Source organism: Sphaerodactylus townsendi, linkage group LG01, assembly GCF_021028975.2.
Source record: "Sphaerodactylus townsendi isolate TG3544 linkage group LG01, MPM_Stown_v2.3, whole genome shotgun sequence".
In the NCBI taxonomy this organism is placed as follows: domain Eukaryota; kingdom Metazoa; phylum Chordata; class Lepidosauria; order Squamata; family Sphaerodactylidae; genus Sphaerodactylus; species Sphaerodactylus townsendi.
The window spans coordinates 32220495-32233070 of NC_059425.1; the positions used below are offsets into that span (position 1 = coordinate 32220495).

The 12576-nt window shown below is 48.7% G+C and overlaps 1 protein-coding gene across 1 annotated transcript in view; it reads right to left on the reverse strand.

The window, feature by feature from the left end:
- Window positions 1-235: 235 nt before the first annotated feature.
- Window positions 236-12576, reverse strand: part of ADCY3 (adenylate cyclase 3) — a 30805-nt gene continuing 18464 nt past the window's right edge. The window contains exons 8-14 of the mRNA XM_048516970.1: window positions 11826-11907; window positions 6569-6727; window positions 5043-5189; window positions 3229-3348; window positions 2767-2893; window positions 2068-2192; window positions 236-1297 (exon numbers count right to left, since the gene is read on the reverse strand). Of these exons, the coding sequence (XP_048372927.1) occupies window positions 1115-1297; window positions 2068-2192; window positions 2767-2893; window positions 3229-3348; window positions 5043-5189; window positions 6569-6727; window positions 11826-11907 (943 nt within the window). The 3' untranslated portion in view covers window positions 236-1114. The remainder of the gene's footprint in view (window positions 1298-2067; window positions 2193-2766; window positions 2894-3228; window positions 3349-5042; window positions 5190-6568; window positions 6728-11825; window positions 11908-12576) is intronic.

The following is a 12576-nucleotide window of genomic DNA, read 5'->3' on the forward strand; positions in this document are numbered from 1 at the left end:
CTCTGACCCCTGGAGGTCGGAGGGCAGCATGGGCGCCGGGTGGAGAGAAAGTGGGGGCTGCTCGCACAATAGCGTGCAAACAGTCCCCGAGCCTCCAATTTATGCTGGTGGAGCTGCGTTTCCGCCACTGTGCAGGGGCAAGATGCAATCCATTCCTGAACCCTACTGTTAACTCACCCCCCCCACACACACACACACATCTCACAAAGACAACAAGAAGACACGACACAACTTCTTAAAATCCAACTGATTCTATTTGAGAAACTAGAGAAATAATTACAATTTTTATGTGAATTCAACGTACCAATTGGATGAAGGCAGTAATAAAAACAGTCTTCGACCAGGCCTTATAAATCTTTTCCTTCTGAGCAAGAGCAGACACGAGAGCAGCAGAAGGGCACTCTGAGTCCCCTCCTCCCCCGCTTTTGGAATTAAGACGCAATTAAAAATATAAAGTTAATCTGTCATTTATATATCTTAGCGGCAAAAGAAAGAGGTTGAGCTTTTTTTCTCCCTAGCCATGGTGATTTGGTGGCAAATGTGTGCTTACTTTATGAAAAATAAATCCCATGCGTGCCCTAGCATGGCTTTCTCTCCCAGATAGCTGCTTGCTGTTAACACCTACCCTGAGTTTGCAATTTATTCCAGCAATAAGCTCTATGCAAAGGTTAGGTCTGTGACCACTTAAAAAAGCCACGACACCCGCCCCTCATGTCGACTAAAAAGATAGATGCACAGCAGGGGTATTGGGCAAGGCAGTCCTACCTGAGCAATGCTGCGTTGGGGATCCAGCCTCCCCTGACTACATTCAGACACAAATGTGTGCAAGGCCCTTGTGCAAAACATAGGACTCTCCTACCAAGATCTCCTTTCCCCACATCTACACCCAATGCAAAGACAGATGCTGAGGAGAGCCCCCATACGAGTAACACATGTTCAGAAGAAAGGAACAGGCAAAGGGGGTGGGGAGTGGTGTCTCAGAAAAGTAAATGTCTGTGGTTATGGTGTTGGTATCAGTCTCCCACCTGGTGTTATCACTGAAAACCATTTTGGGGCATCCTCACTTTGGTACCTGCTCTGATCTGCAACCGGCTTACGGAGAGCCCAAGAGTCGTCATGAGCTGTCTACCACCTGGTGAGGCAAAGTCACGGAGGAGCCATTGACAAAAGAGCCTTGCTTGTCTCGGCCTTTCATGAAGTAGGTCAGCAGTTCTCCTTTGCCTTTAACAAAGATGGGCCCTCGGCGCAAGAAGCGGAAACCATGTTCCTTCAGGATCAATTGGGTCTCTTCCACCACCTGCAAGGAACAAGATGTTTACACTGTATACATGTCTGAGGCTTTCTAAACAGCGACCACCTGTTATTCCAGTTTGTTCTGTCGCCTGGCAGCATCTCTTTTAGGCTGGCTCACAAGGGGACCCTAGAATGAAACTTGGGAAGCCGGATTGATTATGCTTATATGCAATGGTGGGATTCAGCAGGTTCGCACCACTTCGGCAGAACTGGTTGTTAAAATGGTGCTTGTAAACAACCAGTTGTTACATTATTTGAGTCCCACCACTGCTTATATGATGTTCCCATGGGCTGGGGAAATACTGAGGTACGTTTCTACATGACTGGAAACCCCTGATGCAGGTCGGTCTTTAAGCATATTTTTACCCTGCTTTTCTCCCATGCTGGGGACTCATGTTACAAAAAGTTCAATTCTACAGGTCCACAAAATAGGTGACAAACTACAAGGGTATCCCAGGGTGGGGCTGGTTCTATGGATGGGGCTCACCTAGCCAGAGGCCAAAAGCCAGGTCACACCCAGGCCTGAATTACCTGCTAAAAGGTAGCTAGATTGGAGTGATTCCTGTTTAAGTTGGAAATGCCATCTTTTCGCTCCCTCCCTGTGGCCACAATTTCCAAGCTACCCCACTGGTACCTGATGGGAAGACACTGAGTCCTTCACCACCACCACACTTCCAAATGTACAGCACTAGTGTACATATGTGATATTTCCCTTGCCGCTACCAACATCTTTTTCACTTGGGGGGGGGGGGGGGCTGAAAGGGTACACCCCACCTGTATATTTCCCATGACTCCTGTAGACTCCATTCGGCTGGCTACATTCACTGTGTTCCCCCAAATGTCATAGTGAGGCTTGCGGGCACCAATGACTCCTGCCAGCACGGCTCCTTTGTTCATGCCTGTTGGCGCCATCAAAAAAAAATGTTTCAGTTAAGTATACTGTCTTCATGGCCAGTTTAAGATTGGTGTGTGGGGGGGAAGGGGGGAGGGACAATTAGGAACTTTTCAAGCCCTACTGTAACAGGCCAAAAGTCCATCTAGTTAACAAGGCCACAAGCAAGGGCATTGTCAGTGCCCAGCATCTGATTCAGAGGGGTATATTGCCCCTGCACATGGAAGTTTCATTAGCTACCATAGCTAAGAAATGCATTTAGACGTTTCCTCCATGAATCTGTTCCTTTTTAAGCCAATGGTCATCACCACATTGCATCATAGTGAATTCCACACAACAACTCTGCGTCGCATGCAGAAATATTTCCTTTTTGTCCATTTTCTGACCTTACTGCCAGTCAATTTCGCTGAGTGACTCCAACTCCTACAATTAAAGGGAGCGGGACAAAAAGTCTCTCTACCCACTTTTTTTCACACCAGGCACAAAGCTTTCAATGAGCCCCCACCCCCCCGATTTCCTTTCAGAGGTAGTTCAAGCTCATAGTAACCCAACCTGCTCCCACACCCACTGGTCTGACTTGCCTATTCGCAGCATGAAGTTATTGAAGGACTGGTAGTTGATGTTCATCAACGTCTCTTTCATGGCTAAGGCAAAGTCAGCAAGATCGGCTAAGTGCTGCCAGCGCTCCTTTTCAGAAAGATCTTCCTTCTGAGGACAAAAAGGTGGGGGGGGGGGGAAGGGAGAACAGAACAGCTGGATGCTGAAGGGGAATACACCGAGTTTGAGCTGCAGGGCAATAAACATAAGCAACTGGAGCCCAGGATAGAGTCAGAGGTCACATGAGACAGCTACCTTGCTGAAGCAAAGCTGCCTGGGTCTGCTCAGCGCCAGGATGAGGGACCACCTGGTAACCCCCTCATTTGCTATCTTGAATTCCACAAGGGGAAGAAGGTTCAAGTGCAATACATTATGAGAAATACATAATAAATGGGTGCATTTGGGCACACCCCCCCCCCGATCCCTGTCACTCTGTTCTTCCTTACCTTAACAGCATTATTGTATCCATTGGTGCTGACATCTGAAGTCATTCCAGAAGCGGCCATGTATGTGCTGCCAATGGTTTTGATCTTGGTGATACACCGAAACTGGGGCTCGTCCAGCAACTGTGCACATCAGGAGGCAAAGGGACACCCCAGCCCCGTCATTACTGCAGGCATCAAACGGGTGATTACCCTAACTGCACAAAAGGAAGGGTAGTTCTTTTCCCCGCAGGAGTGCCATCAGGAAAAATAAGGGGTTGGCTTCAATTAGAATCTGCAGGTATGTACAATAGTAAAAAAAAGATTCTGCACAAAAACTGTTTTTAGAAGAGTTGTATTATATTCAAGGTGATTTCCTTTTCAGGGAAATATGATAGCAAGGCCATTGAAAAAGCCAAGGAAATGCAAAGGATATTTCCCCAGCCAACAATTTACTTCCTGTGGTGGAAAAGTGGGTAGATGTGCCCCATTCCTGGAAGAATGTGACATACCATTAGTTTAACTGAGATGGTTTAGCTGGAGTAGCCCTTCCCCAGTTTGCACAGTAATTATGTAAGGCTTGCATGCCTTTATATAGCAAGGCAAGGGAGGAGAAACCCATATCAAGAGTTCATGCCTATGAATGGGTACCCACTTGCTCTTTAACAAGCATCTAAATGTCTAATGATTTAACTGGCAACATCTGTAGATGCTTAAATCCAGAGATTAGAGCCATAAACAGACAAGACAGATCATTCTGTAAACTTGAAAAATATTCCAGGTTTGCAGAAAAATCTGAAATTTTAAAAATTTTGTTTTTTAAAATTTATTTTTAAAATTTATACGCAAGAACTCAAAAGTGGCCACAACATTAAAACATCTCCATACATAAAACCATCTCCATACGTAAAATACATACCTGCAAGCAGGTTAAAAACAATACAACATACAAAAGTTAAAATCCCAACCCTAAATCTCATTCCAGTCCCCCCAACCAGCAGTATAATAGAAGGGGGTATCTAGGGAGACTAACCAAATGGCTAGGTGAAGAGGAAATTCTTCGCCAGACGCCAAACTCATAAAGGTTAGGCACCCAGCAAACCTCTGAGTCAGTTTGCTGCCAGTGCCCGGGCAGGTATATACAGGTGCAGGCATTCTTTTAAATAGGGTTAGGGCTTTGTATATGTCAACACCTTGAATTGGGCTTGGAAGCAAATTGGGAGCCAGTGCCATTTCTTGAGGACCAGCATAATATATATTTGGCCAGATGTACCAGCAGCCAGCCTAGCTGCAGCATGCTACACCAGCTCCAGCCTCCAGATTGTCTTCAAGAGTAGCCCTACATAGAGCACATTACAGTAATCCAATCAGGAGGTTACCAGAGCATGTAACACTGTGGCCAGGTCCCCTTTGTCCAAAAACAGATGGAGTTGGCAAGCCAGCCAAAGCTGCTGGAAGGCCCTCCTGGCCACCACTGCCACCTGAACTTCAAGGGACAGCAATGAAAGAGCACGCCCAGGTCTCACACCTGGTCCTTCTGTCAATACAACCCCATCTAAAACCAGGTGCCTCTGGATCTCATGGACTCAGGAATTAAGAACATAGAGAACCTCCACCTTGTCTAGATTCAGATAATAATAGAGCATGCTCTCAATTTACTAGCGCATGCTCCCAATTCTCAACATTCATAAAGTCCCCACAGGCACAACAAGACTAGAGATCCCTGCAAGCATGTCTCTCTACAAAGATGCAAAGTAGCCACTCAGACAAATAAAGCTTTGCCTGATTTTGGGCCAACTGACCACTCTCTACCACTTCTACAGACAGGATGGACTCACCGCATCAAAATCTGAGATGATCTCGTTGAGGAAGCGCAGGCACTCGATCCCACCATTGTTGATACTCTCCTCCGTGTAGAAGTCCGCAAAGTTTGGGAGAGAGGCAAACATGACACCAATTTCATCATAAGACTGACTGTACAGCTCCTGAAGAGCAGGGAAGACGGAGAAAAGGAAAAATGAGGGGACACAGCCACAATTCAGGGCAAGCGCTTAATAGGTATTGAGAGTCATTCTATGGAAGTCCAACTATAAAACTAGCTTTTGAATCATTCACAGCAATTTCCAGCCATAGGTAGATCTAAATTCCAAAACCTTTGAGACCGCATCTCCCCATATTGCCCTGAAACCTCCTGTTGATCCCTTGCCGGAGAGACATCATCCAGCTGGCTTCAATGAGAGCCAGGGCATTTATGGCCCTGGCTCCGGCCTGGTGGAATAAGCTACTAAGTGATGCTAGGGCCCTGTGGGAGTTGTGGCAATTCTGCAGGGTCTGCAAGACATGGCTGTTCTACTAGGTCTTTTCATCTAGCCAGCCAGATTAAATACTGTATAGACCACCTCTTTTGGCTGCCCGGGTGGGGGGTGGGGGTGGAAAGGTTGGTTGGTTGGTTGGTTGGTTGGTTGGTTGGTTGGTTGGTTGGTTGGTTGGTTGGTTGGTTGGTTGGTTGGTTGGTTGGTTTGTTTGTTTGTTTGTTTGTTTGTTTGTTTGTGCCATTGGTTTAACTTATAAATGTGCACTTCGGCTGATTTGTATTGTTTTAGATTGTTTTTAACTGCTTTATGGGAATGTTATATTTATAAAGTTTTATCGACTGTTATTTCATGTTGTGACCCGCCCTGTGCTCTGCAGGGAAAGGGTGGGATATAAATTAAATAAAGTGAATAATAAATGAAATGAGGACTTCTGCGTTAACTGCTTGGAGATCAGATGTCTAACATGGGGGGGAAAGCTGCAAGACTCAAAAACATACCCGCTGTCAAGATTAAAAAAACACACACACACAAGTTAAAAGCACACGGCCAGATTGGCCAAGACCAACCTGAACGAAAACTGTCTTACATGCCTCCCTGAATGCAGCCATTCTGGAAGGCTATTCCAGAGGACTGGACCTACCATAGGCCTGTGACCTAAGTATTGCCAAATGGTCAATCCTAGGGGAAGACACAATAAGCAAAAGGCTGTTTATGTCAGCTCCAACAGACATGAGAGTTTCATCTGGGATTCAGAAGCGGGAGTGAAATGTGCAGTTCCTTCTACAAACGCACAAGAACTGCCTTGTTAGAGCCAAGCACAAGCCCAGCATTCTGTGTTCCAGCAGCTGCTAACCACATGTGAGAAGATCACAAGCAGAATGTTAAGGTGAGAGCCACATGGTAGTGATGACCTGTCTCTTTACTCAGAGATATACTGCCTCTGCTCAGAGAGATTCCATGTAGCTCTTATCCAACGATATTCCCCAAGCAAACCATTCCAGCATTGCTCTCGATTGGAAGTTCTGCTCTTTCGCCCCATCAGTGGTTACCTCATCCCGTTTCTTGGAGCCAAGGAAATGTCGAGCCACATGCTCTGGCAGCATGTTGGCAACAAGGGCCTCGTTCCAACGCCTCATCTCGTACACGCGCTCCTTCTGATCATGCACATCAATCTTCCACAAGAATAAAGTCCTGGCCAACTTCTCCACCTGCCATGGCAGAAAAATGACGATGCAAATGTCTTTCTAGGCAGCATCTGAACATCCATAGAGCACATCAGAACAATCACACAGCCACTGCCCACATTCGGGCCCAACCTTAGTCACACCACACTGGTCCAGCTAGCCCTGTGCTTGGTCCACTCTGACTGGCAGCTGCTTTCCAAGGTCTTAGGACTGTCAATCACATTTGTATCTCCTGTGTACTTTACGGAGCTCAGGGTAGCATATACGAGTCTCCATTCCTCATCTGAACATCAAAACAATCCCCGTGAATTGGATAGGCTGACAGTGATTGGCCCAGCATTGCCCAAAAACTTCATAGCAGAGTGAGGTTTTGAACCCAGGTTCTACTCCACATTCAAGGCACCCTGGCAATTGCTCCTCCTGCCCATTTTCTTGCCATGGGCAGATCTCCCATAATACCAAGGGCGGGGTAGGTACCTTAGGCTTAACTATACCAAATCACTCTGCACCACAGGCAATCAATACAGCGTGGTGTAGTGGTTAAGAGCAGGTGGATTCTAATCTGGAGAATTGGGTTTGATTCCTCCACCTGAGTGGCAGAGGTTTATCTGGTGAACCAGATGTGTTTCCATACTCCTACACTCCTGCTGGGTGACCTTGGCCCAGTCACAGTTCTTCGGAACTCTCTCAGCCCCATCTACCTCACAAGGTGTCTGTTGTGGGGAGAGGAAGGGAAAGGAGCCTGGAAGCCACCTTGAGTCTCCTTACAGGAGAGAAAGATGGGATATAAATCCAAACTCTTCTTCTTCTTTCTTTCTTTCTTTCTTTCTTTCTTTCTTTCTTTCTTTCTTTCTTTCTTTCTTTCTTTCTTTCTTTCTTTCTTTCTTTATTTATTTATTTATTTATTTATTTATTTTTGGAACTTTTATACCGCCCCATCCCCGAAGAGCTCTGGGCGGTGTACAACAGGTAAAAACAATAGTATAAGTAAATAAAACATTAAAAGCAGCAACAGTTAACCACAATTATCAGAAGAGTAAAAATATAAATGGGCCCAACATCTTAATTTTAAGATTCCCTCCCCACCCCCCACCCCAGGGGAGGCATGGTGGTCTCGCTAGATGACAATGACCCAATTGTCCGGGTCGGGCGAGGGCCAAACAGGGAAGGGGGGCACCACATCAGCGGCCAGTTCCTCCAAAGGCCCGGTGGAACAGCTCCGTCTTGCGGGCCCTGCGGAACTTCGCCAAAGGTCCCACAGGGCCGGACAGCTGGAGGGAGAGCGTTCCACCAGGCGGGGCCAGAGCCGTAAAGGCCCTGGCCCGTGTGGAGGCCAGCCGCATCATTGAGGGCCAGGGACCACCAATAAATTGGCCTCAGCTGACCCGGAGAGGCCGTGCAGGGGCATTATGAGGTGATGCGGTCACCGAAGATACGATGGTCCCAGGCAGCGTAAGGCCTTAAAGGTCAACACCAACACCTTGAAAGTGATCCGGAACTCTACTGGGAGCCAGTGCAGCTGGCGCCAACACCCGGCTGGATGTGTTTCCCAGGTGGCTACCGTCAGCGAAGCGGCGCGCCGCTGCATGCTGGACCAGTTTTAATCTCCGGATCAAGCGCAAGGGAAGGCCCGCGTAGAGTGAGTTACAATAGTCCAATCTGGAGGTGACCGTTGCATGGATCACAGTGGCTAGGTCTGCTTGGGAGAGGAAGGGAGCCAGCCGCCGGGCTTGGCGAAGGTGGAAAAAAGCAGCCCGGGTTGTATGGGCCACCTGGGTCTCCATTGAGAGAGACAAATCCAGGTGGACCCCCAGGCTGCGGATGGAGGGGGTCGGCGCCAATGTGACCCCCTCCCACACCGGCGGCTGGAAGGTCCCCCCTCCCCCTCACGGCCAAGCCAGAGGATCTCCGTCTTCGATGGGTTCAGTTGTAACCTGCTCTGTCGCAACCAACCAGCTACCGCCTCCAAACAGTGCTGTAGAGCCGCAGGGGCGGCGGCTGCTCCCCCCTCCATCAACAGAATGAGCTGAGTGTCATCTGCATACTGATGACAAATCAGCCCAAAACTCCGCACCAGCTGAACAAGGGGTCGCATATAGATGTTAAACAACAGCAGGGATAGTAGTGCCCCCTGGGGTACACCGCATTGAAGCGGGCACTTCCGGGAGGCCTGATCCCCGCACCTCACTTGCTGATTCCGGCCCCGGAGAAACGAGACTATCCACTGAAGGACAGTGCCCTGTACTCCGGAGACAGCCAGGCGGTGGGTCAAAAGGTCATGGTCGACCATATCAAACGCTGCGGTAAGATCTAACAACACCAGCAGCGCCGATCCGCCTCGGTCAAGCTGGATGCGGAGCGTATCTGTGACGGCGACGAGAACAGTCTCCATCCCATGCCCAGCACGGAAGCCGGACTGGAAGGGGTCGAAAGCCGATGCGTCATCCAGAAAACCTTGAAGCTGCTCCAACACCACTCTCTATTACCTTCCCCAGAAACGAAAGATTCGAGACGGGGCGGTAATTGGCCAGATCTCTCGGATCTAATGATGGTCTTTTTAAGAGTGGGTGGACCACTGCCTCCTTCAACCCATCCGGGAAGGCTCCTTGCTCGAGGGAGCCATTGATTATACTCAACAGATGGGGTAGTAGCTCCGCCTGGCAAGCTTTAACAAGCCAGGACGGGCACGGATCCAGAGGACAGGTAGTAGGTCTAACAGCAGCTAAGGCACTGTCGACAGCGGCTTCAGAGAGCAGGGAGAACCGGGCCAAACAAGGGAGTCTCCAGTTCACTAATTGTAGCCAACGTGGGTGGAAGGTCGTGGCGGAGCGACGCAACCTTATCCGCAAAGAAGCTCATGAATGCCTCACAGCTAATATCCAATTGAGAATTTGATGAACTCCCCGACAGGGAGGTCAATGACCGAACTATACAAAACAATTGAGCTGGGCGAGAGCTAGCGGACGCGAGGGAGGAGGAGAAGAAAACCCTCTTCGCGTCATGCATCGCCATCTCATAGGCTTTCATAAACGTCCTATAAGATGTTCGCGCAGCTTCGTCACGAGATTTCCTCCACACTCGCTCTAGACGTCTAAGTCCCCGTTTCATCTGGCACAACTCCTCTGTATACCATGGAGCGCGTCTGGAACGGGGACGTAGAGGACGCCGGGGGGCAACAACATCGATGGCATCGGAGAGCCGGGCATTCCAGTCCTCCACCTGCTCATCGAGTGTGCCGGTAGGGTCAGGGTCCCGAAGCGCATTCAGGAAACCAAGTGGATCCATAAGTCTCCGCGGGCGGGCATAAATCAGCCCGTCGCCTAGACGGGGGTGTTGTGGCAAGTCCACCCGGACCTTCAAGGCATAATGGTTGGACCATGCCACTCTGTCAGTAGAGGATACGACCAAATTTATCCCCAACCCGAAGACCAAATCCAGCGTGTGCCCGGCCTCATGGGTGGGGCCAGAGTTTATTAAGGAGAGTCCTAGTGTCGCTATGGATGACACTAGGTCCACGGCCGCCACACATGAGGCAGCGTCGACGTGGACGTTGAAGTCCCCCAAGACAATAAGTCTGGGGAACCGCAACGCCCAGTCCGACACCACCTCCAGCAGCCGTGGCAGGCTGTCTCCCGGTGCGCTAGGCGACCGGTACACCAGGAGAACAGCCAACCTCTCCAAGGCCAACCACTCCAGGCCGACACACTCTATGCCGGTGATTTCCGGGGTGGGGACTGCCCTAGAGGGAATAGACTCACGGAGGAACAATGCCACCCCACCCCCCACCCCGGCCCTGTGTTCGTGATCGGTGGAGGCATGCGAAACCGAGTGACTTCGCCAAAGGCGACGGTCTCACCTTCGCGCACAGGTTTCGGTAATGCCTGCCAGAGTCCACCTGCTGAGCTCCGAGAAAATCACCGGAGTATCAGCGTCTTATTATTGATGGACCTGGCATTAATTAACACCAAAGACGAAGCAGAGTGTCCCTGATCCAAACCACCATCGTTTCTCGGGATAGGTCGGAGGTCAGAAGGCGGACGAGCATAACTATATCTCGTACGTCTTCTATCATGTGGCCGCCGCCTACCGCAATATCTACCCCGTCCCATCAGCACAGGGATCCCTAGCCCCAGGGTTGGTGCCCCCATGGCTTCACCAGCCTCTCTCTTATCTAACAAACCTAACTAATATCCTCACTAAACAATCCAGCTCAAATAGCTATCTAGTCCTAACCTATCACCTTAGTCTAAACTAACTAAAATTTGATTACAATTTCTGGTGGGTTATCGACAATTCATAACAAGGTATGGCCTGTAATAGTCAAATTAAATATCTAATATACTCTAATTATAGCACCTAAATTACAGACCTCATATCAGGGGTGGGGAGGGGAGAAGTGCGGATTAAGGGGTACAAGCTGCAACAAGGGGGGAGGAAGCGACTCCTTGGGACGGTATAATTAACACCTGAGTCCCCAGTATATCAGTGAAGAAAAAACACAAGATTCATTCCACAAAATCAAATATAATATTGCTATCCTCAAACCTACACAATTCTTGCAAAATACATAAAAGTATCCCCATAGTACAGATTCTCTAATGTTGAACAATTTTCACAAAAAGAATACAGCCATCTACTACTACATAAATAGAGGTGACCACAGTCTCTCTCTAGAATACTTGGATTCAGGGGCACAGTGAGGGGGAAATGTGCTCGGGTCACACGTGCGCCCTGCGCCCCTGCCATGCTCCCATCCGCCACACCCCAGAATGCCCCTGCAGGGGTGCATACCTGGTGCATCACACACACTCCACCCCCTTGGCACTAGGCCACTGCTTGGATTTTAAAGGCACAAAAACGACTGTGGTTGTAAATAATATGGATACAAAAAGACTTTTCTCAGGCTGACCAAACTCCTGCAGAGTTTGATTTCAGGGTTTCTTCAGCTTGACCCAATTAACCAAAGTATCCAAGAATCACCAAATCAACAAAACAGCTCCTGACATAGAGAACAGCGAGTTCAGGTCATTACTCACTTGCACATACACTTTGAGGTTTTTTTATCAGCAAGTGTATTTGATGGCAACCACCAACCCAACAGCCTCTGGAGTGGATTACTTACATGGCGTGAAAAATAATAGAAGCTCAGCATCATAATAGACACCATCACTGTCATGGAGTACTTGGATGGAACAAGTTTGGACCTGTAGAGAGAGGCAGAACTAAGACCAGAGAACCACGTGTTCTTCAAAATCACATGCCAGAGCCCTTCCTGGAATATACCACTTCCAAACGGCATGTATCACATATGCAGCTGTGCTTCTGGGATGGGGCGGGGGATGACTCTGTAGGCAGGAAACTAGCGCATCGAAGGGGAAAAGGATGTCCATATTATAGATGCTGGTGTTCTAGATTCAGCCACTTCTGGGATTTTTTTACATGGGAGAATCGCTCAAAAAAAAAACACCCTACACTTGCAATCTGAAGTGTTGAAGTCTAGAGAATGCTCTACCATGTGATTTTGGGTGAATTCATAACCTCTTTTCTGGTCACCCAGACACCTGGGAGGGAGAGAACGCTTTGAGTGCTTTTTTTAGCAAGAACTTACACACCCGCCCTGGCCTCAGGTGGCTTCTAGAGAGATGTGCATTTAGAATTTTTGCCTAACTCTGCCTGCAGCCTCCACTACTCCAGCTCCATCACTCAGACCTGCCTGATGGCTTCTCGCTTCCTCAAACAACTCCTCCCCATGCACAGAACTGCCTCCCCAGAACACCAGCCTGAGGCCATCCGTCAAGGCTCGTCTGCCTTCAAAACCCACCTCTCTCAAAACGACACACAAGTCCTCTTTTTGTCTCTGAACTTTAGTTTCA